Genomic DNA, 16,890 nt, shown 5'->3' with positions numbered 1-16,890 from the left:
CTCTGCGTCAGTAAATAAAATTAAAAAAAAATTGGAAGACGAGCTTTTTTTCTCCGCCTGAGTTTCGACCACTGCATTTTCGTACATTATCCAACGAAGTAAATACAAATTCCGTATTGTTCATCTTTGAATTTCAATGTACTACGAAAATCCGACTGGTAATACTGGGATTTTTGTCAATATGGCCAACTCTACGTTCTGAATTTTTTCCTACCTGTGAGAAGAGATGGATGCTAATAGGAACCTGATGAAATGTGAATCACATGCAGTATTCTCTTCACCATAAGAATAATACGAATATAAACATTTTGCCATGTATTCTTTCGTGTTTGCTTCTATCTCATTTAAATCCTGTCTGCCAAATAAACTACGAAACTAGAGTGAGACAACAGCAAACGCGGAAGAATATACGTATCGTGTCATGTTTATATTCGTATTACTCTTATGCCTAATAGTGATACAGTCAGAAATGAAGCACGGCAACTGACTAGATTTTTAAATCTAAGATGACTAATTTCTGTGCAGAATTTGATGTACTAAAGAAGCGGCCACAAAGATTTTCAAACGGAGAAAAATTTTCGCCAAACTCTCATTCAGAACGTGTTCTATCATACGCAGTCTATTATTTGATTCTTGTTGATCATTATCAAAGAAAGCAGCAGTGTAAGTAACAACAAATAGGAGTCTCTTGCCATTGTTTCGCTAATGAGACGATTCCTCTCTTTTTTTAATTGTAGGCGGCGGTAGCGCGCACAAAAGCAAGCCATGCCGCGAGCAGTGACAGGCCGTAAACACGCACTATCAGAATGCGACAAACAATGCATGACACAGTATAGTAATGCATTTTGAGCTTGGAGTGACTGACGTAAACACCTATAACATAGAAAACGGCACTTATCAGATCAAAGCAAAATAAACAATCGATTCAAACCAGACGAAGCACGTGAAAAAGAAAGGGTATCCGTATAAATACGGACGGAGTGCCTGACGCATAGCAACGGCTACCTGGTAAAGCTTAACTGCTAAGCTTTCGACTCAAACCAAACTACTGTAGCTGTATCGTCATTCATTCGACCTAAATAGTGTCTCATATTACAATGGACCAACTTTGTTTCGATTTGGAGGTGCGGCCTAAAACTTTTCTCTCCCCTTGAATTTCGAGCCTCAAATTTCAGGTGCGGCTTATAGATTTGGGAATTTTTTTTCCCTTTATTTCGAGTCTCATTTTTCAGGTGCGGCTTAGATTCGAGTGCGGCTTACATTCGAGTAAATACGGTAAACCTTGCAGCTGCACGTTTCAAGCCCAAAACATCCGAAAAAATTGCTTGGCATGAGCCAAAGACATGCTGATATCAGCAACTTCTCTGCGATTTGCTGGAACTATTTTCCTTATTTCTTCCACATCGTAATCAGGAATTGATGCGCTGGAGTGTCCAGGGCAGTCGTTGTCAACCGTGTCTCAACCTCTTTGAAACATTTATGTCACTCATTAACTCTCATCTTACTCACAGAAGATTCGTCAAAGGACACAGTCATTCCAAGTATTCCAATTTTCAAGCAAAATATAATGCAGTCTCTCTGATCCATCTTCTTCGAAAGTAAAAATTCAGTGAGCACTCAAAGCCACATGCAACCTTTCCAACCACCAACAATAAACTTAATATTCAAAATAGATGAAGATGCAATCACTCATCAGGGACAAGTGTACTAACAAGACAAAACAAAATTAAAAATTAGATATATAAATCCCACAATATTAAAATATTCCCATTGCTTTTATGATCACACATCTTATAGTGCAGAGCCATTAAATAGTATATAAAATAATGAGTGGCAATACAGTTCCCAGAGAGGTAGGTCTACAAAAGATGTAATTAACCAACCTGCAAAACATGTTCACTCATCAATATGAATGTATATTGTATGCTGTTGGAATAATGGTGGGTATTTATGGACCCTTCAACAACCAATTTGTAGAGGCCTTCACTTTTATCCCATTTGTAAGAGGCTGAATGTCACCAGTTACTACAATGTTGTCTGAAGCACATTGTCACTTGATGTCACTGCTTCTAAAAGAATTACCAAGAAATGATCCTAGCATGCTGTTTGTGGGCCAGTATCCTGAAATGAACATGCTTGTGATAGAAGATTGAGTTGGAGAAGGCAAGAGCAATATCAGCAATACAATACAAAGAGCTAGACTCTTGCTTCTGGGTATAGTGGTACAACTTTTTGTGCTCTACACACAAATGATGGAAGCAGAGTTCAGAAAGCAATGCATCCCATACTTTAACGAGGCATAAGTAGTGGAGAAAGAGCGCTATGGACCTGGTCTTTTGGCAATTACTGTCTGAGTGTTTAGTATATCACAAATTTGGGTCTGGCTTGTGTGTTTATTTACTGTGGTACTATCCTGTAAATTTGCTAAAAAAACATGAATGTATCAAAATATACCAATGTTCAAAGTCATGGGTTTTAAAGTGGACACCTACCACATTACATTCATTAACACCATTCAACATTTCACTCTATTAGAAAAACTTATTTTCATTTTGGTGTCTCTTTGGGTAAGGTGCAAAAATTCCACCTAAACTTTTGATTTTTTTTTTTTTGTAATTCGAGAAAAATCCTTTCATTGGTCCATCTTGGTGACTGGTAGCCCCATCGCCAAGGGGCCACGCCTGATTGCCATGCAAGGTCAGCCACAGGTGGTTTCTTTTTTTACTGCAGGTTCCCAAGCCTGAATGTGGGTATCTAGCAGGTTCCCAGGCTTCGTTTGGGTCTCTTTGTGGTTTCCAAGCCATAATGCAGAATTCTTTAGCTGTTAGATGCTTTAACTTTGTTGCAGATGTCCAAAACTATTGCTTCTGGCAAACTGTATTGCCACCCCATCATTGAAGCAGCTGGAACTGGTACGACTGCAATTATCTGTTGTTGTGGAATCCAGCATATGTCTCTTTTAGCTGGCCAGTGAAATGATTGAGCAACTCCAGGAGGATGCATGAAATTAATCAAGGTGTTTTTTTCTTCACGTGAATGTTCACAGATATTTCCTATCCATCATTTTCCATCATAAACACAAGCGACATACTGGCCAGGCTGTAGTTCAGTAATGGCAACATGTTTAGTAGCAGCTTTAGCATATCGGTTAACATTTGCTATAAAGGACATTGTATCATTTGATACTCTATGAATCTAAAGTCGCTTTTCATCAATTGGCACAAAATGGGGATGATATCTTGTACTAAACACAGTATCCATCCTCAAAACATTTTTCTTGATTAATTTTTGCTTCTTCAATAATTTCTTTTGTAATATAGATAAATTCAGTGCCATGCCTCTTTTTATCAGTTGGTGTTAAGATTTGGTTGTCATATGGACGCTGAAGGATAGCTCTTGCTGCTAAACGCTTAACTGTGCCCCCAATTCTGTCACATGATGATTTCCCGTGGCTCGTTCTGAAAAAATTCCATTATGCAGTAATGCCAAAATCTTTTTTATGATGGCGAAGATTTAGGAAGCTCTTAAAATTTTTGTACTGTGCAGCAGAACCGTCACTAAAATAATGAATATGCTTAATTTCTTTAAAAATGCTCTTTAGGGATTTGATGAAGTATGTTTAAAACATGTACACTGCAACTGTGTCATGTCGAAGGCTATCACTGATTATGCAGTAGCTGACACTTTTTAGGTCTTCATTATCTTTGTAATAAATGACAAATGGATGTATTGTAGCTTTACTATTTTCCCAATGGAATCCTTGAACTGCATTTTGGACAATAAAGGGGTAATTTTCAGCAAAATCTGTTAATATAATTAACTCTCCTGGCTTGAGACCTTCTTTAGTGAACTGCAATTGCTTGCTCTGATGCTTTGCAATCTAGTGGTGAGTAGAAAAGGCCAAAAGTTTTGTAACTAATAGTTCTATGAATTTGTCAACTTTCATTTCTCTAGTTTGAAGTGCATCTCTGTCAGTATTAGTCCATTGTTTGAACTGAATTGTATCCTCGGGATCAATATCTGCAAAAGCGCTTTCCAAATATTTCTTTAGAGCTTCTGTTCCTGAATATACTTCACAGCAATGAAGCATGCAATCCTTCATTTCCAAATTACAGATAATTTTTCTCACTAATTTTGTGAAATACATTAACTTAATCTTGTCTTTCTATTTTAGCAACAACTTGATATGCTTCAGACACTAAAATCAAATTGTTGAGTCCTAAATATAGAAAAGAAATAAAATTAATAAGCAATTAGCTTCACAAAAATTATGTAGCAGTCTCTAGTACAGTTAAATGGTTAAATTTAGCAAGGAATCTGTCACAAACAGGTTTAAAATCACCAAATAAATATCAAAATGAATATTTAAACACTGCAGACATAATAAACAAAACTTCAAATTTAAGCCACAATTTTTTCGCCTTACCCAAAGTGACACCAAAATGACAATAAGTTTTTCAGTAGAATGAAATGTGCTCTGATGAATGGTGTTAATGAATGTAATGTGGTAGGTGTCCATCTTGAGACACATGTCTTTGAACATAGGTATATTTTGATACATTCATGTTTTTTAACAAATTTACAGCATAGCAGCACAGTAAATAAACACAGAAGCCAGGCCCAAATTTGTGATATACTAAACACTCAGACAGACAGTAATTGGCAAAAGACCAGGTCCATAGCGCACTTTCTCCACTACTTATGCCTCGTTAAAGTATGGGACGCATTGCTCGTGACACCATTTGTTGCCCACTTTGAACTGAGATTATGCCAAATGCATTGCTTTCTGAACTCTGCTTCCATCATTTGTGTGTAGAGCACAAAAAGTTGTACCACTATACCCAGAAGCAAGAGTCTAGCTCTTTTACATTAGGAACAGTGGAATGCCAAACTTTAATATTTCTTCACGACTTTTTGGTCTTGGTAAAAGTGGTCTTCACAGCAGTGGCTCTAGCATCTCAACCAAGTTACGGGTGAGCCTGAAACTGCATAAGTTCATGTTGGGGCCTAAGGTACATCATGTACAAAATTCATCAAAACCGAAGATGGTTGAACTGGAAGCCCTAGTACACTTCATGTGGAAAGGCCCTTATCCAACCTTAGGATGTATTGAGGAACTTATCAAGATCTGAAATGTTCTTACGGCAAACAAAAACAGAGGGTAAACAATGTTATTCTTGCATATATTATAAATTGTTGATGATCATTTCTTGAAATGTGTTACTATTGTGCGACAGACTTATTAATATATCTGAAAAGACAGTCGGCTATGATTACATAGTTAACATGTCTGACTGGGATTTTAGTTCAGGGGTTGCTTAGGCAAAATATGTGTTGCGATTAGGAGAACAAATGAGAGATCTTTTAGTTGTTTATGCATGGTACTACTTACTGTCTGCCTTAGAAGGGTTTAACAAATACTTTTAACAATCCAACGGTTGCTTTTATCAATGACTGAAATAGACTGGAAGCAGGCTTATTTCCTGTCTGCTGATCACTGTTTATTTCAAAATGAGCAGTTTCCAGCAATATTCTCATTTACTGATCATAAGTCATAGCTACAGAGTAACCTGTTCTAATGGAACTGTCAGTTCATAGCCAAATGACTGAAATCTTTTTTAAAATGTGCAACTTTCTCCTCCGAATGCCAAAATATTTGCTGCCTCCCCTAGGTAGGGATGAATGACCATCACAATAAAATAAGGAAAATCAGAACTTGGGCATTCCTTCCACACATACGTTCTGCTTTAATTGGACTCCACAGTATTTGCCAATTTTCACAATCAGAGGTTGCCCTGAAGACTATAAAGATGATACTTGGTTGTAACAGCGATAATCTGATCTGAATAACCCTCAGCTTATTTGTTTGTCATCATTCAGTAACTGCGTCTGAACAATTCTTCTATATGCAACAAGTACTTTTTCACTGCATACAATTATGATCAGGGGGGAATATGTGGCACTCTGCACTCATCATAGCTGTAGAGTTTCTAACCTTCAAATAGTATGCATTAACAGTTTTCAATCTCCCCACTATGTTTCGTTATCAGATTTGTTTGTCTGCCTGTAAAGGAGGGATGACATGATAAGGTTTGGAAAATTAATATAGACTTAAGCAATCAATATATAACCTTTAGGAGATTTAAGGACCCAACACTGCTTATGAGCAAATATATACTTACAGGGGTTTCTGGACGGTGGTGGTACAGGCATTACTACTGGACACCCATTTAGGTGAGCAATGGTTCCTTGTGGCAAGTCATGAGCATATGAAATGGCTCTGGATGAATGGTAAGCATCTATGGAATAACATTTGTTTAGTGCACTTAGTAAGCAAAACATTAAAAGAAATTTCACATACAACAAACAACAGGAATACCATTGGGAAAAAAGTTTTGCACCACTCTCAAGACCTGTTTAACTTTTTCATTTGAGAACATTTTTCTAATTTTTTTTTACCATGAGAAATTACTATTTAGGCCACACGAAAAAGTTACTAAAGTTAGAATGCATTAGTGCAGTTTACAGGTGTGATCTGTGTCTCTACTCATGAACATGACAATACTGCTTTGCACTGTACATTCTATCAAAGGCCTCAAAGCATTATTTCAAGATTGTGCCATGTATGCGTTGTCACTCTACAGTAAGGCAGATTGTCAGCACCAGAAGCTGGCTACCAAACTGGAATGCAAGATGATAAATCAGTCTAATATTCAACTGCTACTGTGAGACACAAAACATTGAAATTCAACCATGCCAGTAACACTAGACGATGACCACTATTTACGAACCGTGACCCATAAGCACTCTTCAGAGAATGGAACAGAACTGCATGCTGCTGTTTTTGGAGGCAACTAGGAGGGTTGTGATGACACAGAGAGTACACAACCATCCCACACAATCAATTTAGACTTGAGGCATCAATTATCAAACAACACCACAAGCAATATATCCACATTGTGTATTACGCATACATAAGTTGAAAAAAAAGCAAGCGAACACCGAAAATGGAACCAAGTCAATGGCATCAGGTTCTCTACGCCAAGTGCAGAATTTGTGTGTTGCTTGATGACTGTCATGAAAAGAGTACATGTCTCAGGGGCCAGTCACATTTCTGGCTGATATCATATGAAAGCGATTCAAATATACATGATAATTACTTTTTGTACAGTTATGATTAATCATTTACACAACTGAAGCCTTCAGTTTATCTCTACACAGCCTCCTGCATGCTCTACAGACTTTTTCAGTGATTTGGACGCTTGAACATGCCTGGTTAATAAAAAGTTTGAAACCACGTCATCAACCAATTTTGCACATGTTCATCGATGTCTTCATTGTTTTAAAATCGTTACCTTTCAAGTGATTTTTCAAGGATGTGAGCAAAAAATATTCGGGCGGAGAACAAATATAGACTATAGGGATGGTGGTCAAGGGTCTCCCAGTGCCGGTCCTCCAATTTGTCCCTTGTCAAATTCACAGTGTGGGGCGTAGCATTGTCACAGAGAGGACTGACATCTCTGATGCAATTCCTCATCTTTGTTTCAGTAGGAGGCATTTTCTGAGGTTAACAACTAGCAGCAGTAAGCTGCATTCACCATGTGTCATTTGTGAAAATAGTCAATCAGTTACACTCCTCTGCAGTCAAAAAACATAGTTGCAAGAACTTTTCCTGTTAAGAGGTGGGTTTTCGCCTTCACGGGGCAGGCTTTCTTTCTTCGCAACTCCTTACTCGTCTTTTTGGAGTCTGGAGTGTAATGCTGGACCCATGTCTCTCCTAATGTGACGAAGTGCCTCGAAAAAATCTCCCCTTCTTGCAAAAATTGATTCAGAAGTGTCTCACATATCTCCAACCTGACCTGCCTTTACTGTTCCATTTACAACTTCTGAACCCATTGTGTATTAATTTTTTTAAAGCCAAGCTCCTCACTGATGCTGATACCCGCTTCTGCTGCCATTTCTTCAACAGTGCACTAGCGAGCACCTTCAATAACCTCTCTAACAGCACAAATGATGCTATCTGTGAGACTTAACCATGAGCATCGAACATGACCTTCATTTTCTACACTTTCTCGACCACCCTTAAATTGTCTGACCCAAATAAAACAGTGCAGCATCCTCAAATCGAACCATCAAACAAGTCAAAATGTGCAAGGATTAACACCTTCATGGGTCAAAAACATTATCATAAAACATTGCACAGCAGCCAAAGAAACCTTTTGTTCACTCATGGCTGTACCATTTTCAGAATAGAGTACAGCACAAACATGTTGGCTCCCCTTCCTTGACACACTGCACTTCAACCCCCCCCCCCCTCCCTCCACACACACACACACACACACACACACACACACACACACACACACACACACACACACTCCTCTCTCTCTCTCTCTCTCTCTCTCTCTCTCTCTCTCTCTCACCCCACCATACTGGTCACAAGAGCATGGGTGTAATTACCATTTATATTCAAATCCTTTTTATTATAAATGTCAGAAGCTGCTCACTGCCACCAAATGTACTTACAGGTCACTGGAGTACAAAATTTACTGGTCAGTTCTACAGTAAAATTTTCAGCAAAGAGTTCATCTTTCTTAAGACAATAATTAAAAAGGAGATAGAGCCTGTCTTGTGAACAACTTCCTCCAGGAGACAGCTACCAATAAAACAAAGGCCTGTGATGCCTGACAAACTCAACTGAGCATCCTTGGTGCAAGTAGAAACTTGCAGTGAGTTGTTGTATGAACCCTCGTCACACACTGGAAGATTTCATTATAATTGCAATCAAGGAGAGGGATAGGCTTGGGCAGCAACATCTTACCTACCTTAATAACAATATGCCAAGGAAGATCTAAGCATGTGAAGCAACGTGGAAATGAATTTACTGAGCAGTAAATTTTGATTTTACAGATGTGTACTTTCAAACAGATTGACTTTGTTATGGTTAAGGTTTTATTTTTATTTCACAGTTTCTTAAGGTTCATTACAGCATTCCATGCTCCCCTTGGTTCTATGCCCACACAAGTTTGCTGAAAGGCAAGTGGTGCAAAACTTTTTTGGAGACGTTTATGTACTGAATACTTTTCATGCATTAAAAATTATGCGAGTTATTAACCATCAAATACGAAATAAGAGGTTAACAGTGCCAATCACTCAAATAATATCAGAGATACTTACTTGTACTAAATGCCACATCTAATTTGGCAATGATTCCCATTAAAAAGACAGAATATTGTTCATAACTGTTCATGCATTTAAACAAAGAGCCTAAAAACCTGAATAAAACCATTACTTAATAGGCTAATGCAGATACACACACGAAAAAAAGAAGGAAACAAGAAAAGAAAGAAAGAAGTTTACACAAAGCTCTAGTAGTTGATAAAATTCCAACATTTGACAACATAGAGGAAAGGGTTGGATGAAATGAAACTATTCATGTATAGTCACAGAAATTTGCACGAAAGGTTTGGAGGAACACGGCAGGGCAGCACCACACAAAACAACAATTAACGTTAAAAGTTAACAATAGCCGAGATTTGAAAACCTCTCAAGTTAGAAATGATTAGGAATGAAGTTGGGAAAATATAAATTGGAGCAATGGTATACTAAAAGTGGAAGCACAGATAAAACAAAAATAGGTAAAAACGAATACACAATACAGAAGATGAATTTGATGGAGGAGAAATAGCCAATGATGGAAAAAACACTACAGGTACAGATGAAGTAGGTAAATGTAAGGACTAACACATCTAAATCGTATGATCCATTTTGTCTTTAGTGAATTTTTTTTTTTTCACTAATAGCAGTAAAAGTCACATTTCTGTTTTCAGCAAGTCAGTGTCATTGACATACTCTTATTTGACACAACCTGTGAGGCACCCAGAAGACATGATCGGATGTCAATGTAATGTCATACATGTACACACCATTTGTGGGTACATAAATGATAACAGAGCTACTGTTCTGAATAACAGGTGGAATGGCCACCAGAGTGCAAAAGTGTTGTTCATGTTTACTGTTGTTACAAGGCTTGGTTGGGTAAAGAGCATCAACAGCATCAGATGTTGAGTGAGCACTATGAAGGACACGAAGCTGTCCCATACTTATTTTAGACAAGATTATCTGCCCCTGACAGTTTTGAAAGGGGCCTCATGGTATGCCTCAATTTTGGCCGACTGGTCAAATAGTACAATGTACAGCTTTGCGGGGCAGTGAACCAATGTTGAATTTCACGGGAAAGACAGGACATGCATACTCACCATCAAGGTTCAGGTCAACCACATATGACCACCACAAGGAAGAATCGCTGTATTGTGTACCAAGCACACACTAACCTCTTCACATCTGCACCTGCCATGTGAGAACAAGTAACGAACTCTCTGCAACATTCTACATCATCCTACACCACTGATCAGATATTAGTAACAGCTGGACTAGGGAATTACCATGCCATGTTCCAGGGTGCCACTAGCACACCACCGATTGTTGTGTTTGAAGCGGTGCTGTAAGCAGAAATAATGGACAGCTGGTGAATGGCATCGCTTTGCATTCAGCACTGAACAACAGTGCTGCACTACCCCAGGTGATCACCATTGGCAAGTATAGTGGCGAACTGGGATGAGGTCCCATTCTTCCAATGTTTTGGAAAAACATAGCGATGTTACTCCTGGCGTCATGGTGTAAAGAGCCATCGGGTATAACTTCGGGTCTCAGTTGATAGTGATTGGGGGAGACAGAGTACATCGTGGATATCCTGCATCCTTATGTGTTGCCTCTTGTGTGACAGTATTGTTGTGCCATCTTCAACAGGACAATGTTCATTAACACATGGCATTTAACCCTATAAACTGTGTGTGTGATGCTGAGGTACTCCTGCAGCCACCAAGATCGCCATATCTGTTCCTCATAGAACACGTGTGGGACCAGCTCAGAAATCAACTTTGTCATAGTGCCATTATTATCCAGGATATAAAGAACCAGTTACAATAGTTGAAGGTCATCTTACCTGAGGAGTGGATCCGATGGCTTTATGACACTCCTCCTAACCAGTATGATGTTGCTGCTCCTCTGACCTGTAAGTGAACTCACACTGCCATGTTCTCTGTAAATGGGACTTGGTGCATTTAATGTGAATATTCATTAAGAGTCCCATCCACAATTACAGAAAATAGCTCCCGTATATACGGAAAAAAAAAAAGTTTATCAGATGGGAGAAAGGGAGGGAACAACAGAGCCAGGAGTAACATTCAGCTGGGCTGGTGTCCTGTTCCACTACAGACAAGATTTGGTCCTACAGCAACAGTAAGAAGATGTCTTCTGCCAGAGAACATCTACATCTACTTGACTACTCTGGAATTCACACTTACCATCTTCACAGATATTTCATCAAACCACTTTCAGGCTATTTCTTAACTTCCATTCTTGAATTGTAAATGGGAAAAACTAATACCTATATCTTTCCATGCGAGCTCTGATTTCTCATATTATTACAATGACCATTTCTCCCCAGGTACGTAGGTGGGAGTCAACTGAATATTTTTTCCCATTTGGAACAGAATGTTGGCGACTTAAAATTCGTGAAAACATCTCATCGTCGTGAAAAATGTCTGTTTTAATGACAGGAACCAAAACTCGCATATCACATCCATGACACACACTCTTCTATTTCATGATAATACGTAATGAGGTGCCCTTCTTTGAAATTTTTAGATGTCCTCAATCTTATCTGGCAAGAATCCCATACTGCACAGCAGTCTCTTTAGTAGATTTGCTGCATCTATTAAGTGTTCTGCCAATAAAATGCAGTCTTTGATTCATCTTCCTCGCAACATTTTCTATGTGACAGTTACAATTTAAGTTGTTTGTTGTCTGTAATTATAATCCCTAGGAATATAGCTGAGTCAAAAACATTTAACTTCGTGTTATTCATTGTGCAACTGAAATTTAAAGGACTCTTTTTAGTAAACACATGGCAGATATCTCTTTTTTATTGTTTGGGGTCATTTGCCACTTTTTTTCACCACACAGATATCTTGATCTTTTAACGACTTTACTATTTGGTGTATGAGAGCATCAAATGAAGGACTGAAGTTAGTGTTTAACATCCTGTTGACAATGACTGAGCACAAGCTCGGATTTAGGAAGGACAGGAAAGGAAATCGGCCATGCATTTTCACAGGAAGCACCCCATTATTTACCTGGACTGATTTTTGGAAATTACAGAAAACTTAACATCAGGGTGGCCGGAAGGGCATTAGAACTGCTGTCTTCCCAAATGGAAGCTCAATGTGCTAACAACTGTGCTACTTGACTCAGTAAATGACATCATCATCATCTGAAAACAATCCACAAAGACTGCTCGTACTGTCTCCTAAATCATTTATACTGGTTAGGAACAGCAGAGGGCCTGTAACACTTCCTAGCGGACTACTATCACCTGTGTTTCCCTTTATGACTTCCTACCAATTACTATGATTGTGACCTTCCTGACAGGAACTATTAAGCCAGTCATATAAATGAGATGATATTCTCTCTCTCTCTCTCTCTCTCTCTCTCTCTCTCTCTCTCTCTCTCTCTCTCTCACACACACACACACACACACACACACACACACACACACACACACACACACACAGCCTACATTGTGCCAACACAAGACACACCGCCAGGCTTGCAGTTCAGCAGATGGACTAGAGTGAAGTTTGTATCACGTGGGTAGAGGGAGAGAGAATCGGGAAGTATGAGGAGGGTTGGGGGCATGGAGCTAGCTGCTCGGAGGGAGCAGTTGATGTGCAGGCTAGGACTGTGGGAGGGACAGGTGGCACATGCATGGGCTAGACATATGACACACAGATACTGGAGCCAATGAGGTGCACCACATGATTTAAGATGACATGGAGGTGTGGATTGGGAGAGGGCAACAGAACAAAGGGAATGGAAAATGATTGGCTAGGGTGAGAGGGCAGTGGGTTAGCAGAGGCTGAGGGGGGAGGATAGATGATGATCCACAGCAGGAGTCGGATGCCAACAAGTTTTAAAATTTATGGAGGTGGTGGCTGGAGTGTTCATCCAGGTATGGACGACAAGAGTTTCAATTTCGGCAATAGGCATTACCAACAAGCTGTCCACCAGAATGAATGGTCACCACCAAACTGTGGCCAAGAGCAAAATTGAGCACAAGATGATAGAGCTCAATGGCTGCTTCACAACCCATGCTACCTGGCTCCTTCCCTCCTACACCAGCTTTCCTGAGCCAAGCAGATGGGAATCATCCTTGCCAAAACACATCCTTTACTCCCATAAGCCTCATGACCTCAGTTTCTGATAACCCACAGTCTCCATATGATCTACCCAACAGTTTCCCCTTACTCTGTTCTCTCACTGCTCCCAATCAACATCTACCAGTCATCTTTAAATGATCTGGTCCCCATGTATCACATGGCTAACCCATACATCCGTCACCTCTTCCCCTCCCCCATTCCTATCCTGCACACCTACTGCCCCCCCCCCCCCCCCCCCCCCCTCTGAGAGCCGCCTGCTAACCTCCCAAACCCCTCCTTCTACTTCTCACCTCTTTCTCCCTCCACCCAAACCACCCGACACAACTTCCTCGTCAGTCCCAATATATCTGCCAAACTGCAAGCCTGGCCCTGTGTCCAGTGGCACAATTTAGTGTTATATGAATGTGTAGTGTCCGTTCTTCCAGACATGTCTGAAATAACAGACACCACACATTCACAAGGAATCCACCCCTTTCAGTGCAGATGCACAATTACATTCCATCTCCTGCAGGAATCTCACAGTAGCAAGCATGGAGTACATGGAAAGAGACTGCTGATAAGTGGTGCTGGATGAGAATGCAGGTAGGCATAGGTTAATGCAACTGCCTAGTAAGCAGCAGACCTAAGTTTGAAACCTGTGTGTGTGTGTTTTTGTGTGTGTGTGTGTGTGTGTGTGTGTGTGTGTAAGGGGGAGAAGGGGGTGGGGGGAGAAAAGGAAAGAGGAAGGGAAAGGGGAAGGGAAAGGAAGGAACAACTGATACCACTGCATTATGAGGAATCCGTGGTGACGATTGAACATGTGTTCCGGACTGGGATTTGAACTTAGGATCTGCTGCTTACTAGGCAGCTGCGCCATCCGGACACATTTCCTTTTTGTGTGATGCACCTCTCGTCAACTCAATGTTTCTGCTACTTGGCGAGTATTCTCCGTTACTCCTAAGCTACATATATTCTGCCAGAACTTTCCTTACTACATTAATGTATTTTTCCTATTCCATAGTGTCATTAGAAAATAAGACAAGATAATTTTTCTAAATGGTTAATACTAATCTTTTTATACATATACCATGAATCTGCACTACTATTTTTTGTTAATGATAATCCATTTTTTCACTAAATCATTGCTTTAAATTTTATTATTCTAACTGGCAGATAAGACGAAAATTTAATCATGCGCTACTTGCCACTGAATGTTAGCTAACCTCATTCCTCTCCACTCATTGTTGTGATACCACATTTTATGGCTATAATAACAAGCTTCATTTTCAGTTTAACATATTATCAGTGAACCGTATCTGAATTTAAATAAACTTGTGTACAGTTGTGTACATGTTTTTCATATATAACATTTATTTTCTATAGCTTTGTATGAAACATTCTGTGAATATTCATACCACATCTGTCGATGGTAATGACTTGCTGAAGCGTAATGTGCCATCCTGACTAAATAAACAAAATATTTACTAAAACATCTAAAAAGTGAAACAAAAAATGAAAAATAAATAAATATGAAAAGTTAGGAAAGCTATGGCAGAAATGAAAGAGGTGAGGGAGAAACGAGAGGGGACAGTGAAAGGTGTGAAACAAAGGTACACAATAAAAGTGATGAATGTAAACTGAGGTCAGATGGCCAACAGCAACCAAACACATACTGTAGAGCAAGTTCCCACCTGTTTAATTCTGGTGTACCGATGCTTGAAGGAAGAATCCCAGTCAACCAAATGGTTAAGGAAGTGCCAAGGTCATTCTCTGCAACAGGTTACTGGCTGTTAAAGATGTTGACTCTCCGAGCAAAGATCATGTCATCACAGAAAACTGAAGTCATTGCATGTCAACTGGTACACAGCAACAGTTCTCACAGGTGGCTCTCCCTTTCCTATGGCCCTAATAATCGGCTGATCTATTACACTGGAACGTTCTACTTATCCAATCCTCTGCTTGTTGCTTCTCTCATCACGTCCTGCTCTCTACAGAGCTGATGTTTCATTTCTTTATTAATCAGGTTGAACGAAAATGAATGTATCCAAACAGCAACATATAGTTCTTGGATTTTGAGTTAACTCCTGGAATATTTCAGTCAATTTTGAAGACTGTGTGAGAATCAAAATTCGAAATATAACCCTGACAGTGAAGGCTAAGACAATGATGAAAACAAAAACAATTTTGTGGTTCGAATTATTTTTTTAATGATGCAGTTGAAGTAATACAAAGTAAAAACCATTGGACAGGAAATATATGTGTAAAACAGGATCAAAACATATCATGAATGCCAGTGATTTGCAAATGAAAGAGAAAAAAAGGTCAATTAAACATCATCATCATCATCATCATCATTTAAGACTGATTATGCCTTTCAGCGTTCAGTCTGGAGCATAGCCCCCCTTATACAGTTCCTCCATGATTCCCTATTCAGTGCTAACATTGGTGCCTCTTCTGATGTTAAACCTATTACTTCAAAATCATTCTTAACCGAATCCAGGTACCTTCTCCTCGGTCTGCCCCGACTCCTCCTACCCTCTACTGCTGAATCCATGAGTCTCTTGGGTAACCTTGCTTCTCCCATGCATGTAACATTACCCCACCATCTAAGCCTGTTCGCCCTGACTGCTACATCTATAGAGTTCATTCCCAGTTTTCTTTGATTTCCTCATTGTGGACACCGTGCTGCCATTGTTCCCATCTACTAGTACCTGCAATCATCCTAACTACTTTCATATCCGTAACCTCAACCTTGTTGATAAGGTAACCTGAATCCAGCCAGCTTTCGCTCCCATACAACAAAGTTGGTCGAAAGATTGAACGGTGCACAGATAACTTAGTCTTGGTACTGACTTCCTTCTTGCAGAAGAGAGTAGATCGTAGCTGAGCGCTCACTGCATTAGCTTTGCTACACCTCGCTTCCAGTTCTTTCACTATGTTGCCATCCTGTGAGAATATGCATCCTAAGTGCTTGAAACCGTCCACCTGTTCCAACTTTGTTCCTCCTATTTGGCACTCAATCCGTTTATATTTCTTTCCCACTGACATTACTTTCGTTTTGGAGATGCTAATCTTCATACCATAGTCCTTACATTTCTGATCTAGCTCTGAAATATTACTTTGCAAACTTTCAATCGAATCTGCCATCACAACTAAGTCATCCGCATATGCAAGACTGCTTATTTTGTGTTCACATATCTTAATCTCACCCAGCCAGTCTATTGTTTTTAACATATGATCCATAGATAATATGAACAGCAATGGAGACAGGTTGCAGCCTTATCTTACCCCTGAAACTACTCTGAACCATGAACTCAATTTACCGTCAACTCTAACTGCTGCCTGACTATCCATGTAAAGACCTTTAATTGCTTGCAAAAGTTTGCCTCCTATTCCATAATCTTGTAGAACAGACAATAACTTCCTCCTAGGAACCTGATCATAAGCCTTTTCTAGATCTATAAAGCATAGATACAATTCCCTGTTCCACTCATAACACTTCTCCATTATTTGCCGTAAGCTAAAGATCTGGTCCTGACAACCTCTAAGAGGCCTAAACCCACACTGATTTTCATCCAATTGGTCCTCAACTAATACTCGCACTTTCCTTTCAACAATACCTGAGAAGATT

The 16,890-nt window shown here is 39.5% G+C and overlaps 1 protein-coding gene across 6 annotated transcripts in view; it reads right to left on the bottom strand.

Moving 5' to 3' along the window:
- Positions 1 to 16,890, bottom strand: part of LOC126161894 (gamma-tubulin complex component 3-like) — a 310,528-nt gene that overhangs the window by 232,130 nt on the left and 61,508 nt on the right. For 5 of the 6 annotated variants that reach the window (XR_007534969.1, XR_007534968.1, XM_049918039.1 and 2 more), the window contains exon 5: positions 6,183 to 6,299. The exons of the other annotated variant lie outside the window; for it this stretch is intronic. Coding sequence is in view for 3 of the 5 variants with exons in the window: in XM_049918039.1 (XP_049773996.1) it covers positions 6,183 to 6,299 (117 nt within the window). In the remaining 2 variants the exon portion in view is untranslated. The remainder of the gene's footprint in view (positions 1 to 6,182; positions 6,300 to 16,890) is intronic. 6 annotated transcript variants of the gene reach the window in all.

Source organism: Schistocerca cancellata, chromosome 2 (genome assembly GCF_023864275.1).
Source record: "Schistocerca cancellata isolate TAMUIC-IGC-003103 chromosome 2, iqSchCanc2.1, whole genome shotgun sequence".
NCBI classification, from domain to species: domain Eukaryota; kingdom Metazoa; phylum Arthropoda; class Insecta; order Orthoptera; family Acrididae; genus Schistocerca; species Schistocerca cancellata.
The sequence above is the reverse complement of the archived record's forward strand: the minus strand, read 5'-3'. Positions and strand labels throughout refer to the sequence as shown.